The sequence below is a fragment of the Cheilinus undulatus genome, linkage group 4 (genome assembly GCF_018320785.1).
Source record: "Cheilinus undulatus linkage group 4, ASM1832078v1, whole genome shotgun sequence".
Lineage (NCBI taxonomy): Eukaryota > Metazoa > Chordata > Actinopteri > Labriformes > Labridae > Cheilinus > Cheilinus undulatus.
In genome coordinates, this window is record NC_054868.1 from 36445545 (window position 1) to 36464681 (window position 19137).

At 38.2% G+C, this 19137-nt stretch overlaps 2 protein-coding genes across 4 annotated transcripts in view; both read right to left on the bottom strand.

The window, feature by feature from the left end:
• Positions 1-1482: 1482 nt before the first annotated feature.
• Positions 1483-14668, bottom strand: LOC121508827 (arachidonate 12-lipoxygenase, 12R-type-like). 3 transcript variants are annotated; one of them, XM_041785924.1, is made up of 15 exons: positions 14553-14667; positions 14219-14369; positions 13865-14069; positions 13645-13726; positions 10324-10446; positions 10122-10225; positions 9722-9888; positions 9437-9580; positions 6719-6922; positions 6512-6598; positions 6245-6414; positions 3423-3544; positions 3192-3292; positions 2106-2276; positions 1483-1939 (listed from the first exon to the last, which is right to left on the bottom strand). In XM_041785924.1, exons 2-15 carry the CDS (start codon positions 14255-14257, stop codon positions 1760-1762), a joined length of 1899 nt encoding a protein of 632 aa, XP_041641858.1. In that variant the 5' UTR covers positions 14258-14369; positions 14553-14667; the 3' UTR covers positions 1483-1759. The 3 variants fall into 3 exon arrangements, with proteins under 3 accessions (XP_041641858.1, XP_041641857.1, XP_041641859.1); XM_041785923.1 differs by having other exon boundaries at positions 14193-14369; positions 14553-14666; XM_041785925.1 differs by having other exon boundaries at positions 1784-1925; positions 14193-14369; positions 14553-14668.
• A 113-nt stretch (positions 14669-14781) lies between these two features.
• Positions 14782-19137, bottom strand: part of tbck (TBC1 domain containing kinase) — a 97878-nt gene continuing 93522 nt past the window's right edge. Inside the window, exon 26 of the mRNA XM_041785922.1 lies at positions 14782-17365. Coding sequence (XP_041641856.1) covers positions 17255-17365 — 111 coding nt within the window. The 3' untranslated portion in view covers positions 14782-17254. The remainder of the gene's footprint in view (positions 17366-19137) is intronic.

Consider the following 19137-nt stretch of genomic DNA (forward strand, 5'->3'; position numbering starts at 1 on the left):
TCTCCTCCATCCTGCGACCCTTGGTCTTCAGACACTGGCCTACTTTCCATTTCCATAACCAAACTCTGAACCAATGGAGACAGAGCCTTCAGTACTGCAGCCCCCAACCTCTGGAACACTCTGCCTGAAGAGATTCGTAGCGCTCCATCTCTGGACATTTTCAAAAAATGTCTCAAGCATCACCTGTTCACCACAGCCTACAGTCTTCACTAAACCAGCCCTTACACTTATCCTATCCCTCACATAGTCGGTCTGTGTCTTATATGTTCTTGAAAAGCGTCCTTGGGTTTTCATTGATCACAGGCAGCTTAGTTTATCAATGTGAAGATACAATATGGCAATTTTCCTGGAAAAAAAAGGGAATAAAAAGTCTAAATACAAGGAAACCTCTCTATAGCATTATAGTTGAAATGACCATTTAGTAAGTGTAAGGGATGGTGACCAGTGGGTGTCATCTACTCTTCATCCAGGACACAAATCAATGTGAAATTCCCACTGATGCCAACTAAAAGGGAAGAAAAATAAAGGGAGGAGCGTGACATGGACTAATTACCTCACATAACTAGTCTTGTAAGGTTTGTGGGAAGAAATACAATGAACTCCCACAGTTATTCTGCATGGGAATTGAGCAACAGTCCTTAAAAGGCACCCTGCATGATCAGACAAATTCCTCTTGTAGGATAGATATTTGTATCTCTCATATACATATTGAACTAAAAAACTCTCTAGATGTCTGCATTTTGACTAATTTGAATTTATAAACTCACCAGGAGGCCGCCATGTTTTGGTCCATGCTGGTGGTGTGACGGTGTGCCAACTTGTGTTTGCTATGAAAGCTGTTATGTCAGCAACAGCTGCAAGCAGAAAAACCGTCTGAAAAACAGTTACTGCATAGGAACGGCAAGGAGCTCATAGGAAGCGCTGCAGAATTGTGACGTCACACTACTAGCGCGAACCAAACACACCACCCCTTCTCACAATTTCCAACAATTTTAAACCCTTTTTGAATATTTGTAACCCATTTTTTCCAATTTCCCCCCTCATTTTTGCATCTTCTAACCCATTTTGCCACTACTTAACCCCTTTAGCCTCTTTTTCCACCATTACAGCCTCTGTAACTTTTATTATTTATTTATTTATTTTTGCAATTATTGAATCATTTTCCCCCTAAATCTGTCTCAGCTCCTTGCATCCTCATGTTCAGTGCACCTTGGCTTAGCTATGAAGTCTGACATTACTTTCCAAGGTTTAGTCAATGTGGCCATCCACATTGTTAACATTAGCAAAAAAAGGTAGATCTATTTTTAAAAAAGGAAAAATGAAATATTTTGAATAAAACAGCATAAATAAATAAGTTAAATTGTGTGAATGTTCCAGATAATATACCAAAAGGACAAATTCTTGTTTTGACATCAATAAATGAAATCTTCCTTTGCAGAAACTGAAAGTGTGTTTGTAAGAACATTTTCAATACACCAGCTTTACCAGGGTTTCTAATTTTTGGTTTATTTTTTAAGCAGCTTTGTACATTCACAGACAACATTACAAGGATTAGTAAAAGCAAACATGTTTACAATCATCATAATCATCATATCATTTAAGCTGGGAAAAATTACAGATAAGCTATCCTTAGCCACATGCAGAGGAGATGTTTTACTACAGCACCAGATAAAACAAATCATGCAGATCCACCTTTCTTACTCTTGTCAGTGTGAAGCTGAATTTTGCCACCAGCTGAGGAAGTCACACTGTCTGGTGTTTAAATGGCCACACTATTTTCTACCTCGGTTGGATCCATGTATTTGTACGGGACTTCAAGGCTCTGGTTTCTGACTTTGATGGTTTGACTCAAGATTTGAAGCTCTCCTTGAAAATCTTTGATCAGCTTGCAGGGAGTTTCCTCACTGAAATGTTCATCAGGGTACCTGCCAAGAGGGATCTGATGACATTAAGAATACATTTTAAAAACTGACTAATGGCTTTCAAACAGTTTCACAATGTGACCAAGACTTTTTAGAGGGCCAAAATAAAGTACACCACATTTGCTACAAAAACATATCAAACTACTTGACACATGAGTTTTTAATGAAGGCTTTGGTACTCACAAAGTCAGAGGACTGCTTGCTGAGCAGCCACAAGGTGGCCATCCCCTGAACTGTTACATTGACATCAGGGAACGTCTGCAGCATGGTGGCTTCACTGGTTTTTCCCTTGGTGGTTGGTGGAGGAAGTTGCAGGGAGATGGGAGTGTTGGGCATCCAGCCACCGTAGTCATACTACAATGAATAATTGACAGGTGAGTTATCAATACTTATTTCTAAGGCTGAGAAAATTCAGTTCATCAATTCCACACAACAAAGACAGGGCCAAATGTCTTTGCTGAGTGCATTCCTTCTGTACCTCAGCTATACTGCTTCTTTGTTTTGTCATTGTTTGCATACAAAGACAGAAACCTGAGATTAGTAGGGAAAGCAACTAAACAGCAAAAATGCAAATGCTGTTGCATTTACAAGAATGCAAAAGCAGCATTCTTGGATTTCAGTGAGTCATTTTGTACACACACTCCTGCACATTTTAACCGTATTAGTAGGTGTCAAATCGGAATTGCTGTTTTGCACTGATAGGATATAAAAATGTATTGATAATGTAATAATAATGCACCTCTGATTTCTTCTTCTACTCCTGTTTTAACAGCAGACGCCTAATGGACATTATAATCAAATTTGACTGCTATTTTCAGTCTTTATTAAATTCATGCAACTTGTATTTCATGTTCACATTATTTGCTTTGATAAAATGAAATTAAATTCCCTGAATTGCCTTAATCTTGATTGAAATGTGCTGCCATTGCTAACAACTAGTTAGCTAGCTAATGCTACTGTTAGCTAGTGTACCATAAAGTGATGTGTAACTTAAAAAATAACCACTACAGTGTCGCTTGTTTTGTTGAACTAATCCAAATATGTGTTAGCAGTTTCAAACATTAAGCTAATAGCACTATAGTGTCTAAAGGAAACCTCCCAAGTCTTCTAGTATGGCCTTCATCTTGTGTTAACTTTTAGTTCCTGCTAAAACCTCTAAAGGTCAATTGCGTACATCTCTCCAAGTTGTCAGTTAAACTATGAAAGGACATAAGCCCATTGCAAAAAAATTACAACATTAATAATAACCCATTCGATTAAAAGCCTCACCTGTCCAGAATTGACAGCTGAGTGCTGTGCTGAGCAGGTGAAGATCACCATGGTAACAAACTTGACCAGTTCAGCCACTGTGGTAAAGCTCTTAGGAATTCCTGAGAATTACAGAAACCAAATTAAATTATTTGAAGATGCCTTTATGACCAAATTTAAAGTTTAATCAATACAATAAAATCCTTTATGATTTTGCTTAGTTTAAAAAAAACAGCGTTTCTAGTGTCCCACCTGGACAGGGCTGGGAGAGAAATCCATGTTCAAAGACGTCTGAAATCCACCTCTGCAGTTCAGCGTCCTGCTGGACCTCAGCATCACTCTTGTAGTAGAAACAGAGGATTCCTTGCACAAACCTTTAAAAACGGAGAAGGATATATATATAGAGAGTTAAAGGTTGCCAATATATCTCACACATTTTAAGTCCTGTCGATGAAGGACGGAATTCTAAAAAAGCAATTTCCTAAGACTGATCAGATTTCTTTTTTACACAATTGGTGCAATATTTGACACAAATATTATGGAACCTGATCAAATGGATGGTTTGACATTTAGATACAACTGTTTTATCTTTGCTCAGTGGAAATTATTTTAGATTATCACAACGAACAGAAGCACCAGCTTCTGATACTGTGACTGCTACAGAAATCACATTTTTCCACTCAAGCTTTCGGATAGACATAGAATTGATGTAGAATAAATGAAAATGATAACATTTAAGATAAAATTAATTAATTCATGGCAAAAAATGTTTGTTGATTAATGCCTCATTTAACAGCTAGTATCCTTTTAAAACTTGAATATGCTGTCGCTCTTAAGTGCTTATAGAAAACAACATCCACACACCAGAGAACAAAACATAACATAATTACAGAATGTATAAGAATATAAACCCCAAGTTCTAGGCATGTAAGGATTTATGAGTTGTGGCCTGATGAGGCAAGGTGGGGCAAAGTTAAACTCAACACATGTAACACACGTGTCACTCAGCAGCCATAGTCAAGCTCAGCCACGGCATTTTTTTTTGTCCAGGTAATACACCCAAGGACAGCCAACAGTTTTCAGGCCCTTACGACATCCACCTCAAAGTATGAACTTTGCTATTTTTTCAACAGATTATTTTCCCATGCCGCTGATGAGATGCAAAGACATCCAGAGCATGACTGGGGTAGTCAATCCTCCTTCCCACTCGATGATGCCCTCAGGTGGCTTACTCACCACATCTACACCTTACTTCAGCCTCAATTTTTGACCCAGATGTGTCTAAAAGTTCTGCACAATACTGTCATGCATCTGAAATCTTTTCAGGGATGTCCCTGTTTATTTCAGCAAGACAATTACCTGCCACATTCTGCCTGAGTTAGAACAACATGGCTTCACAGTAAAAGAGTTCAGCTACTAGACTGGCCTGCATGCAGACCAGAACTGTCTCAGATTAAAAATGTGTGGTGTATTATGGAACACAAAACAGTGTCTTCAGTGTCTTCATTCCTCCAGAAGCTAACAGAGTGCTGTTAAAAGGAAAGGTAATTTAACACAGTTGTAACCATGCTCCTGTCCCAAGATTTTTGGATCATCAACTTCATAACCATTGTAAAAAACAATAAAGTTTATCAATCTGAATATTACATATTTTGTGTTTGTGCTGGATTCAATTGAACACAGATTGAAAAGGATTAGCAACTCACACTGTAAGCAACATCCCAGCTTTTTTGGAATTGTGGTTTGGAGCATAATGGTTTTATGTGGCAGGAATCATCCTAAATGTCAGATGTTCCAACCAGGCATCATTTATCACAGCACAGAGCACAATTTGCAGATGAACTGGAATGAAATGTACCCTCTAATCCTACAAATTAGTATTCCAGGTTTCTCTCCAGCGACGATTGGAGTTCCCTGCTTGAACAATCTAATTAAAACCTATGTGAGCCATTGTGCTGGCCAGCTCATCTGTCCTCAATTAACCACCATCACATTAGGCAGAAAAACCATGCCATTCAGCTTGGTGTTAGTGAACAACTATACTTTAGTTTAAAAACTTCTCTTCTGCAAATGGAAATGACCAACTCCTGTTCCCAGTGCCAGCCTAAGCCTCGTGTTAGTTAAACTTTCAAACTAAATTAGATCAAAATGCTCTCACTCACTATGGCAAATGGGAAGTCTTGATAATATGTTTACATGATTATAATTATCCATTAACAATGAATAATCAGGAAATGACAACATATTGATCTGATGTATTTTCATGCATTCAGTAATGCTTTATGAGGAAAATATAACTTGTTTACATGACTGAAAAATCATAAATCCTCTACAGGCTGTTATTCTTCCCAGCAGCCTCTCCTCTTTCTGGCATGCTGATGCAGCAGAGGGTGTACTGGTCCTGACTCAAAGCTGTGCTTGCTTGTTGTCAGCAGACCTGCACATAGAAGTGACTGGGCCCCTGAAAGGCTCAGTAAATGGTCCCCAGCTGTAGTTTAAAAATATCAACTCATGCACATTGTGTGCTTAGTGTTAGTACTAGCCCCTGGTTAACATTCGCCTCCTGAGCCTAGCATTCTTCATTTGGTGGACTGAAAAAGAGAAAAAAAAAACACCTTCCACAGCATGCATCCGCATGGCTAAACACACTGACATTAAACCCCTAGCCCAATGGGTCAACCCACCAAGTATATATAGTGAAAAAGGCTCCTACCATTTTAAGAAGGAGGGAAGGGAAAGTTACTTACTTTTCTAAGTTATTTTCACTTTGACATTAAAGAGGTTTTAGGTAGGTTTTTTTTTTTTTGTTTAAAAAGAATCCAATGTATGTTGTCCATGACTGATCTATAAAATCAATGAAAAGGTAAAACATCCAAGTATACTTTTTACAGGCATTGTAAATACTTAAATAATTGTGTACCTCCATAAATTGGATAACGATTGGTTGGTTACTCTGCATGTAAATGTTCTCGTAATGTGTAACTTTGCAACCACACATCAGTAAAAATCAACAATTTTGCACTAAAATGATACAGCATATAACCAAAAAGCAGAATAGACATAACCAACAGTACCTGTGGATAATATCCCACAGCTTGAGTCCATCATCCCTGTAGTAGTAGTTGGGCACAGCCTCCACCCCACGCTCAGCAATGTCATCTGGTATGCAGAGGGAGCTGTAGGTGACTGAGGACAGCGCTCTCTTCAGGATTGTGAACATATCCTTTCCACCCGAAGATGCAAACTAGATTGGTTGACAAAAGTGAAATTGTAAAACAGGTACTTAGAATAAGAGATAATGTTTAGTTGGTATTTCTTTGCGTGTTGACAGTTTTTTTTACCTGTGTGAAAACACCAGTCTTAGATATGAGCAAGAGTCGAGCTAAGTGGTTGATCTGTAGGGTGTATCGAGTGTGAGGGATGAGGAGCTGAGGGACGAATTAACTATGTTAGTAACCGTAATATCCATACAAAAAAGTCTTATGAAAACTCTTAAACATCAAATCATAATAATAGAAAATTTAAAAAAACAAGTTCAGTGTTGTCACCTTGTAAAGAGGGTGCACCATAGGGATATGACGCAGCAGGGACACAGCAAACACTTCAGCCAGCAGATGAGTGCGCAATAAGTGGGCATTGAGCTGGTGTTCATTGAAATATGCACTTCTCACAAAAATCTTTGCAATCAACCAGTCGTACTCAGAATCAGTAGGATAAAAGATGGGATTGTCGTCTCCTGGAGTCTGCTTCAGCTGCAGGATGAGAAAGAAGAATGCTGTTCATGTAATAAATTTATTCTATTATCAGAACTGGTGGTAAGTTGAACATTTTTCTACTTTTGATGAGTCCTCTGAATGAATCAGAGCATAGGAATAAGATTCTTTCAATATAACTTTTTCTCTGATTCTTATTCTTGAGAGTGTAAACAACTTTAAGGGCAGAGGAATACTCCAAAAATCAGACAGAGAACAGCTTTGGACCAAAGTAATAAAGTCATGTTTTCTAGTATTTCCTGTCTCACTAAGTTCTGCTGCAGTTGCCTCTTGACATTTTTGCTACTCGGTGGTCAGAACTTAAAAACAACATAAAAAAAAATTATATCTCCTGGGAGATTTGTGCTATTGGAAAAAAATTTGGTGGACACCTGCAAAAAGGGATCAAATTAGCATGTCAGATTTGGTACCAACTGGCCAACAGTTGGGTCTATAGCAGGTTCATCTTGAAGCAATGAAGACATCTGCATCTGCCTAAATGCGTTTGTCAAAAGCTTTACTTGTTGAGTGGAGTATGGCTGAGGACCTTCAAGAGCACAGTGCCAAGTGTAACAACTGTGTCACTAAAGAGATGCAAAGACTACTAATAGTATTGTTTGGATACCCAGTAATGTCTTTATGAACTTACATAGTAAGCTATATTAGGCTAATAATCAGAAGTCTAGAATTCGCTCATGGAGAGAGTGGACAGGAGGCTGAAATTGCTTTTAAATATACCATATATTGAATGGAAAAAATAAAGTGCAATTATATACAGTGACAATATTGAGGAAACACCTCCTAAGAATGGCCATTCAAGTAGATTAACAATCAATTATATACAATGTGCGATAGGCAGCATTCACAATGACAAGTCAAAAGAGTTCGACAGTAGCGTTCTTTAGAGTCTCATAGACTCAAGTTTAGGTAAAACTCAAAACCAAAACCATAACCAAAGCATCCCACCCACAGTTCATGAAAACCCACGTCTGGGTTTAAGTTGAGTCCAACGGGGATATTAGTGGAAGAGTTTGTGGTGAGGAATGTGACGGTGTCGTGGGCGGAATGAGTGGGATAGAGTTTTTTTTTGGTGGGCTACTGAAACCCCCTACCAGCCTGGCAGGACAAGCGACTCCTCACTGCCTCCGCAGTCTGTAGGTTCTCAGCCTGCTCCTTTTAGCTCGCCATCCTTCAGAACCTGGCCAGTCGACAGTTTACGCCCCACATAAACACGTTCTTCACAGATTTCAGCGCGGTAGAGGGTTCCTGTAGCTCGTCTCTCGTCTAGCTTCCCCACTGCACCTTCCCAGACTGAATCACAGCGCTATAGTAATCACACGCGATAGGCCGCACTGACTCACGTGACAAAGAACAGAAATAACGCGTGACTTGAACGAGAATACAGGTAGACATAAGTAAAGGGACAACAGGCTGATTTATCACCTGGGTTACACCAGGGTGGATTCAAACAAAAGCAAATTACTTCTGCTTTTACTTTTACATCTGCTATCACAGCGCTCACATGCAGAGTTTCTCTACCCCCCTAGAGGGTGGTTGTACTAGTCTTGTTCAAACAAATCCCTCAGATGGGATGTGCCCGTTCTGGCTGTGTGCACGTATAAACATCCCCATATCCATTAGATTCATAACCACAATCATACTGGATGACTGATGACAAATATTCCACTTAGAACGAGAAGTTTTTCTCTGCGTGTCTCCTCTGTTTGCTTTGTTTTGAACAGGCACCTGCACAGTCACCTGTATTTTCTTTTCCATTTCAACGGCTTAAAACTTTGTGACAACACAAACACCTTCCTCACTGCCTTAATGTGTCTACAGACAACAATAAAGTCTTACATTGGAGCAGAAAGTGATGTTATTGCATTTTAATGCCATTTAAAAGGTAAACAAGAATCCCTGGAAACCTCATCCCCCCAAACATCTGCTCTGACACACAGACATCAGCCAGTCATGAAAGACGAGGACCAACCAATTACATTAAGGGATACGATGATGACTGGGTCCGCCCACTTACTGCCAAAAAGATAATCTGCTCACGAAATAATTCCATGAAATAATCATGGAACGATATGAGACAGAGATGTTTTAAAACTAAATGCAAAGCCGGAACTACACTCCAGGCATGGCTGCTGCACTGTGTCACTCCGCCCAGTGGTTTACTCGGAAAGTAGTTCTGAGTATTTGCTTCATGTGTCGTAATGTTACATAATTATACGTTATTATCTCATAGCGTGGTGAATGTGCAGGTCACAACTTGTCCACAAGAGCGTTTTGGAGTTGTTGGATTGTGTATTTGATGAGTTTGATGAGGGAAAGCCAAAAATACCGTCTGTCTCCATTGAGTTGGCACAGCAGCTCTAAAAATAGCTTGCACGGACGACTAAAGGTAGTGAACCTTTTACTAAGACTATAGGAATTATGGCAATGGGCAAATTTTCCAAAATGTTGAAGTATCCCGTTAAGTTGCAGTTTAGCTATTTTAGCTAATCTTACCTGGATGGCAATTGGCTTCATCTTATCATCATGTGTTTTGTGGAGCAGTACAAGGGGAGCCATCAAGTACTGCTTCTTCCCATTGATGGTGTTTGGTTCCACACCATCGAAAACTTTGTAGTCACAGAGGAATATGTTGCCATTCTGTTTAGTATTCAAGTGAGGACAAGAAAAATTTAGTCACACAAACTGAGGTGAATTTTACACGAGAAGACAACAGCGCAACGTGCTGATCCATATTGAACATGCAAAGAAGTGATAAATTATAAAAACTGAAATCATCACCTTCATTTCATCTTCCAGACTGCACTGACCAGGGAAGCCGAGCAAGTTGTTGTTGACAGGAAAATTCACTGGGGGGGCTGAACAACGTCGGATCAATGTGGGGTTTACACCATTCAGAAACTGGTAGCCGAAAAAAGCGTCCTCTTTCCAGTGTTCCTGGACATAGTCTGGAGTAAGAAAAGTAACACCTGATTGAGTTTTGCAAACTTTTGGACAAAGCATCTTACTAAAATTTCACATTTATTGGAATAACTTTGCACTACACAACAGTGAACAGATGTTTCAAAGAGCTGAAAAAAAGAGTTGTACACTGGTTTTACTTTGATTTCATTAAGTCAAAGGTGGAAAATGTAATACTGTTGAATATATTAAGTACAAAGTTATTAATACTGTACAGTACCTGATATGGCAGTCCGTTTGCAGCAGAACACCCGGTTGATATCCTCGATATCAGTCCATGGCTTCTCACAATTAGCCAGTCCATTGAGCTGCAGCTCAGTCAGCCTAGAGGATAAAAGAAAAGATCAATTCAAAATGATGTTTGAAATAATTTGTTTAGACAGGCTCATTCTCATTTGAATATGTTGATATGAAGACTTTACCCTGATGCTGCAGTGAAGAAAAACTCAGTGGTCTTGGTGAAGGAGAAGCGGACCTCACAGGGCAGATCGAGAGGGTTTTCTGTCTTTATTGAATGGGGTATTCCCTCTTCATACACATCCCAGCTGGGAACAAAAGACAGGTCAAAGTGAGAAAGCGTGTGCCATATTCAATATTGAAATTATTATGCAAATTTTATGTTTTCCATTCAGTGAACTGCAGTTATCATGTAGTCTTCTCCTGCACCTGGAAGTCTGTATGAGCAAACAGAGAACAGAAAACAGCTACTGACTTGAGATAACATAAAGTGACTGACCAGGCTTATATTGGTTTTCATCTTCTCTCTGCACAGTAAAATCCCTCAATTTTCTCTTAAATCCTGGCCTTTTGTCATAATAAGTTACTTCTTACAAATACTTGAGATCTTAGCTTTTAACATTCTTTCAACAAGTTCACTAACATCATCACTGTGAAGGGAGACAAGCTAAGTAATCCTGCCTGGACCAGCATGACAAGTCTTAGTCAGGATTAGTCAAAACAACAATCAGTGTGTCTTAAATCACATATTTCTGTTAGTGTACTGTTTAACAGTGCACTTAAATGCAGCACTGAGCTTAATCACAGCAAGTTAGTATTGTCTCAAATTGCCCACTGACGTTTGTACTAACAGGAATTAAAAACAGTTAAACCACCTCTGTTATGATCTAAATTTGACAGCTATTTTTACTTATAAATTTCTGTAACTTGTATTTTATGTTGACATTATTCACTGAAAGAAAATGAACCTATTTTATTTTCCAAATACTCTTTTCTTAAGCAAAATATGTTGCTGTTGCTCATAACGCTTAAGATAGCCAGCAGATGCTAATTCCTGCTAGAATGCTAGCTAGCTAACAGTACAATCTCTGCTGTCACCAATATGGGTGTCTCTGAGGGTGTGAACTGTGCACACTTAATTCTTGGATGGTTTTGAGTGTGCCAGTAGTATACTGCATTTGAGTATACTTCTCAGAGTGAAAGCACTATGCACACTTTTGCACTAAAGTGTAGTATCTACTACAGAAATATTTAACTAGAGGGGGGTCTGGCTGCAGAGTGTACATTTTTGACGGCCACTTACACAGACCGCTCATCTGAGACGCCATATATCTCAGAAAGGAGGTTTCTTAATTTGCCAGTGCAACGTAGTTCCAGTTTTAGATTATTTTTTAAGATTAAACTTTATTCATAAACAGAGCCTGGCAGTAACATTCATGAAATAACCACATTGCAAACATTACAAACTAAGCAACTGTCTATAAATAAAACAGAGGAAAAGGTCAGAGGTCTAATCCAGGATTGAATTTTGTATAGACCTGTTTGAGAAGTAGTTACACAAACCATGACATGCTTGAGCTTTGTTAGCTTTAGCTAAAATTGACATAGCTATGCTAGCTATGTAATTAATGTAACTACATAAGCCAATGTAACTAAGTTAACTTTAGCAGTGTGAGCTTTAGCAAATGTAGCTTTAGCAAATGTTGCTTAAGCTAACGTAGATACGCAGATAACATACATAGCATACATAGCTGCTATGTGAGCATAGCTTAAGCTATATTTGCTACACATTGTATCTATAATTTGGTCAGATTAAGTCAGCTTTAGCAGCATGAGCTTTAGCAAACATAGCCCAAGCTAACTTAGCTATACAGATAATCTAGATACATAACCTACCTAGCTGCTTTATTAGCTAAGCCTAAGTTTTTTTTTTTAGCTATAATATACAGTGCTATGAAAAAGTATTTGCCCCTTTCTGATTCCTGAGTTTTTTGCATATTTATCTTAAATGCTTCAGGTCATTAAACCAATTTTTATATTTTACAAAGACAACCCAAGTAAATAGAAAATGCAGTGTCTGAATGATTATTTAATTTTTCAAGTTGGAGAAAAATCCAAACCTATCTTGCCCTATGTGAAAAAGTAATTGCCCCCTAAACCTAATAACTGGTTGTGCCACTCTTGGCAGCAATAACTGAAATCAAGTGTTTGCGATAACTGGTCATGAGTCTTTTGCATTGGTGTAGAGGAGTTTGTCTTCTTCAAAGAATTGTTTAAACTCACCCATACTGGAGGGTTTTCCAGCATGAACTACCCATTTAAGGTCACACCACAGCATCTCAACTGGATTTAAGTCCTGACTTTGACTGGGCCACTCCAAAACCTTAAATTCTTTTTTTCTTTTTTTTTTTTTTTTCAGCCAGTGAGAGGTGGACTTGGTGGTATGTGTCCAGTCGTTGTCCTGTTGCATAACCTAAGAGTGCTTGAGCTTGAGGGAGCAAACTGATGGCCAGACGAGTCTTCAGGATTTTCTGATACACAGCAGATTTCATTGTTCCATCAATCACAGCAAGTGATTGATGAACACCCCCCCCACACACACACACAAAAAATTATTAAGAAACTGCATTTTCTATTTACTTGGGTTGTTTTTGTGAAAGATAAAAAATGGTTTGATGATCCAAAACATTTAAGTGTGAAAAATATGCAAAAAAAAAACTCAGGAATCAGAAAGGGAGCAAATACTTTTTCATGGCACTGTAGCTACATTATCTATGTAACTTAATAGCTAACAGTTTTAACTTTTGGTATCCTAACTCTTACCTTAACCCTCACACTAACCCCAAATGGAAGTTCAATTCAATTTTATTTCAAAAGTTTTATAGTTCTGACAAAAGTTTTCCATTCTGAGATATACTGTATGATGTCTAAGATGAAGCAGCCAGACTGTTTGGCAATTTGGGACACACTGAACACCAAAGGGAGACGCCTTCGTCAATCAAGTACCCTGATTTTAATCCTTCAGTTTTATCCAATCCAATTTAATCCTGTTTACCAAGAGAAAGCTTCCTTCAGTGAAGCTTTAAATAATTTGGTCCTTTTTTTATTGGACTCAGTGCTGGTTGTTGACTTCAGCAGACTCCATATGCTAACATAAGCTATAGTTGCTAAATGTTGGCACAGAAAGGAAAGCAAAATATAGAAAGGTAGGCTATGAGGAAGAATGCACACACGTCAAAACATTTTCATTTTTCCATTATACAGGTGTTTGTAGATGGGTAGGGGTCATCTGTTAAATATGTGACATTCTGTTTACTCATTAGCGATATAAATACATTTATGAAACTGCCTCCCAAAGTATCAAAGTAAACCCTGCTAGAGCTACCAGTCTTAAACAGTGATCTATCTGTCACTGCAGTATACTCAGTAAAATGTTGAGCATGTTTGGGCTGACATCACTTTAAGGATGCATGAAGCTTATATGTGAATAAGCTCAGAGCTCTCACCGGTAATCTTCCTCTCGCTGCTTCAGCTCCTTCTCCCGACTGTACTTGCCAAGATGATTGGTGTCATAAATAGTTGTCAGAGCTTCAAGAAAGAATAACATGAGGACTTAAACTAGTCTTGAATATTATGCTGTAGTATTAATCTGCTCCAGTTGCAGGTTGGGCTGACTCTGTGAACAGTGAAAACTCAAAGAAAGTAAGAAAAAACTTTTCCACACACCTGTTCCCTCTCTGAAGCGGTGAACCTCGCTGTCAGTGATCCAGCGGTAGATGGGAAAGTTGTAGGTGTGCCCCTCAGGGGATTTCACTTCCACTTTGGTAGGAAACCAGCTGTCTTCAGGGAAAAGTGGGAGACGCTGTTTGTCCAGCTCTATCAGAACCAGCCTCCCAATGGAGACAGGGTTGCACACAGTAAAACAAGACACCTGGAGTGATGACAGAAATGCTCTGTTATTACAATAAGATGGCTAAGACAGAGAGAATAATCTTTCAGCTGGTATTTATGGAGGAAATCATGCAATCCAACATAAACAGCATTTCAGACTTACTGCTCCCTTGGTGAAAGCTAAAGCACCTTTAAAGTTTCGGAGCCATTTGCGATCACTCTCCCCATCAGTGCCCACGAACTTAATGAAGATATGGTTAAAAGTGGAAGCACCAGCCATAAAGGCAGTGGATATGGTCACTTCATACTTCACCATTTTCACTCTGCAGGCTGAAGAATACTGATGTGGAGCAAGTGAAAAAAGTACAAATTAGATAAAAATCACTTCATGAAACTGTTTGCAATTAACTTACATAATGCAATAACAGGATATTAAAAAAATAAATTACATAATAGTCTTTTTTGTAATAAACATCCCTACCATTTCTGGAAAGTAAAACTATTTTAGAAGCACCTGTCTTACCTTTGAATGATGCCAAGGAGTTCCTCTGATGACTTTCTCCTGTAATGAAAACCCTCACCACCGACTCCTTTTAAATGTGGTTTATGTGGGAGTGTGCGTGAAGGAATGTTGGACAAGCAGGAACATTGCAAAACTGCAGGGAAGTTGATTCAATTGGCACATCATGACATGTTGATATAAAAGTCAAAACAAAGTTTTTCACTGCTCAGTGCAAGACCACCCCAAACACTAGTTTAGAATTTCAACCCAAAAGAAGAGAGAGAAAAAACACAGATCAGCCAGATTTATTAGATAGTTTTCCAATTTTTTGGAAAATATGGTAGAGGCTATAGTTGAGACACTTTAGGGACATTTAAACAAATAATACTTAAAGCAACCATGGGGGTTTTAAATGGTTAGTGGTTGTGAAAGTAATACTGATGCTTCTAAACAAACTATGAAATCAAATAACACAGTTAGCAACAATTTTCATGATTACTTTTTAACAGCTTTTTTATGTCTGAAACTGCTACCACAGAGTAGGTTTTAACCCAGTACTTTAAAACTCACTGAAGAAAAAAAACCCTATTCAGATATAGACAATAAGTTATTTTAATGTTAAATGAGCACAGAATTAGTCTTTTTATGTAAAAAAAGAAAAAAAAAAGTATTTGCCTATGTACATACAGAGTCAGCAAAGTGGTAAGATAAACAATTTTGATCACAGGAGATGCGAAACTCAACACAGGCTTAAAATTCCTAGCAGGGGCTTTAGGAAATCACCAAAACACTGTCCACAAATCAATGTTCCTCTTACTGTTTCTTGCATGTAATGCTGAGAGCCACTTTATCTTGTGCACTGGTGCAATTAATGACAAAAACAAAACCAGCTCTGACAGCACTTTACAAAGTTTTCTATGTTCAACATTGTCACAAAAGTCAGGAATGCTTCATTTTCAGTATTTTGATAATAGGGCTGTCCTGGGGTAAAACGTTTTATTGATCACAATTAATCACAGCTTTAATTGCATGTTGGAAATCTGATTGTGTTTTTCATAAAAAATTTTAAGCCCATATAGACTATGTCAAAAGTTCTTAACATTATCTTGAATGGAGAAGCAAACAAGAGCAAAAAGATGTACTTAATGATGTTGACTTTTAAATGTACTATTTAAATCAGCACTGCACAGACTTAGTGCACACTCACATAAGCCAATTTGTACCGTGCCTTGGCATGTTGAGCCTAAAGTCCAGTACGTTTAACCAGTGGGAGTATGCTCTCCCAAGTTTGGGCGTGGCACGATTCAGAGCACGGTAATGTGATGTAACATGACCTAGACCTCATATATTCCAGAGAGGTTTCAGGAAAAGAGAGATAATTTTGGAAAATACTGATCTGCAATATTAACAAATTAGAATATCTCTAACATTTCTGCCCATCTTTAATTCAACATTTGTAATTAAAGCAAAGGAGAAATTTAATATGATGCAAGAAATGATTTAAATGAGGCACAGTAAAATGTTTCATTTTTTTACATTGCAGACATTTAACGTGTCCATTGAGCTCACTGTGAGTTTTAAACTGAATAAAGACATCAACTTGTGCTTTGGGAAAAAAAAAGGGTTGTGGAACTGTTTTTAGTGGGTCTCGAATGTTTGCCTCTTAAAAAGTGGTTGTAAAAGACCATGAAGTACTGAAACCAGTTCTCTCTCTCTCTCTCTCTCTCTCTATATATATATATATTCATTCTCTTTATCTTTACTGTAATAAATGTGAGGTAATAAAGCTGCTTTTCCAATGACAATGAGGGATTTCCTCAAGCTCTCTGAAGAATTGCCATAAATGTTAATGTTATCTCAGGTAGATGGAGTAAAATATGTTTGTCTTGTCTCTTTTCCCCATTCATTTAAATTTTTTTTTTTTTTTCCATTTACAATCCAAACAAAAACATATTTCATAAGATAAATACAAATGATTCTAATTTTCTGACACTCAGGTCCCGAATTTTCACTGAAGAAACGCCAGGTGGTGTGGAGCATCCAGCTTCTGTCTGGCTATGATTGCTCAACTATGATGCACAAAAAATCATGTAAATAATGCAGTTTTTAAAAAATGAAAGTATCAATTTCGGACCTTTCACTCATCCTGATTACATTGTATTAATGCTGACAGCCCTGGTTTATACATATTACTGAAGGTGGCTGGATTAAAAAATGTGTTTAACTATAAATCAGTTCGTACCTATAAATTTCAAGGTGACATGATTAAAAGAGCAGATGCCTCTTTTTGCTAAACATACATCATAAAGCAGACAGGGTAGTCATGTTTGGTTGCATGAGATTGCACTTGTACACCTTATAAAGCGTGAGTAAACAACACATCCTTCACAACTGATTGGCTCGGACCAGACAGGCTGACATACATCAAGACATTTGTATTGATTAAATGGCTCACTTTCAGTATGAAGCTACAACACATGGCAGTTGCTAAAAAAAAGATTAAAACCTTCTTGTGACAGCATGTAAAAATAACACTCTGTTGGGGTTATTAGTTGATTAATAAATCACAATGGATTTAATTTTCCCAGCAGTACTATTTACATTGTGTAAAAAAAACAACTATACAGTAATGAAATTGTTTTGTTCGCCACATCTAAATCAGATCAAGCGATCTTCAGTCTTTCTGCTTGTCCCTTTTCTTCACGTGAAGCTGAGGTATGACTTCAGATCTGGGGGGAAGGCACGGTCAGGAGTCCAGTGGGCTTCAGCTTGTTGATCCCTCCATCCAGAATGCAAACCCGTGGGAAATTGACTTTCACCAGGTGTGATGCAAACTGAGAAAAAAATAAAAGTAAAATGAGAATTACAAGAATAATCATCTCACATGACTGGTTTCTTATGGCTCCCTGTGATCAATATTGAGAACACCAACAGAAGCAGGACACAGGCATTGACACTATCGAACACTTACAGTCATTGACAATTGGGAACACCTTCATGTGCATTTCATTTCATTTTATGTGTTAGGTAGGTCAATGACATGACGAAAAACAATGACCTCAAGAGTTTGACTTTGAAACAGAAAATGAGAATTACACTGAACTGTTTTGCAGAAATTACAAAAACTGAACCCGCCAGCAAGTATGCAGAGACTCTAACACGGACCTGATGATACTCTGTTTGCACCCAATGTTAAGGGATTTAGTGTGTTATTTATGTGTAATAACAAATAGTATTTTTAATGTAAAGAGCGCTGGACCGTCTGTATACAATTGTTCTGTAACTTTAATACAATGCAATGCAGACAAATAAAAGTAAAAACTACATTCTCAACAGCTGTGATGAAGTTTTAAGCATGAGACTGGACATTTGTTACCAGACACAATTGAGATTATAGCAATTTTAGGGTATATGATTAATAATACTAATACTAATAATAAATATTTGACAGACTTAATCAAGTAAAAAAAAAATCCTCAACAGTAAAAGTACACAAAAGAAGAAAGTGGTGGTGAGTAGAATATGTTTATGCCCCATTCCTGAGATACATTGCTGTCCGTCTGCATGTCCGTCCATCAAGGCCATTTTTTAAAATGTGATATCTCAAGCATGCAATAATCCACGCTGACTCATGGATGAACCCATTAGATCTTAAAAGCCACATGTCAAAGGTCAAGGTCATTCTTATGCATCCTTTGCTTGTGAACATGATACTTAAAGGTCACATAATTTACCCTTTGAGAACAATTTAATATTGGTCCCAGAGTTCCCCAAAACATGCCTGTGGAGTTTGTTGCTGAATAAAAACTCCAGTATTGGATTTTTGCATTTCTAAAACAATCTCTGTTTCAGCCCTGCTCAGAGGAGCTGTTTCTGTGTCTGTAGCTTTAAATGTTAATGAGCTGTCTGACTCCGCCCCTCTCAGGAAATGGATGTGGCTTAATGGATGTGGCTCTCCTGATCCTCCTCACAGCTGGATCAGGAGAGGAACATGGAAGTTTCTTCCAAGCGGGGAGGGCCAACCAAACCTGGGGGCAGTGCTTGCTCCCCACAGATTTTCATGAGGGGAAAATCTGAGAATGGCTTGTCAGGTGGCCGGACACTTTTGTCCATAAAGTGTGTGTACTGTACATTTGCTTTCTGTAGTACCTGGCTTTGAACTCTTAGTTGAAGTGGAGGTGGAGGTGTGTGTGTGTGTGTGTGGGGGGGGGGTCTGTATATACTCTGAGAAAAAAGACAGTCCTCAAATAATATGTCATTACTGCCCAACTTTAATTCCAAACCTGCTGAAGATTTGATTTCTTGATTATGTTTGTAATTATAGACTACAATGGCCCAGTCAACACGAGGGTTTTCTGGCTCCATCTTATCATAAAATCCAACTTTAGATGTTGACACCTACTTGTCTGGAGACATAATGGCAAATAAATAGTTTTAAAAATTGAAAGCATTTCAAACCCAAAGGCAGTTTGCTTTGTAGTCATCTTTAAGGAGCTTTTGTTTTAATTAGCCTCTCCCTTTAGGGTCCTGGTTGGGAGTCATGTCAGGGCAGTGAAAACTGACCTCAGGGTCATATTGTCTCCTTGAAAACCCACTGTCACTGGTG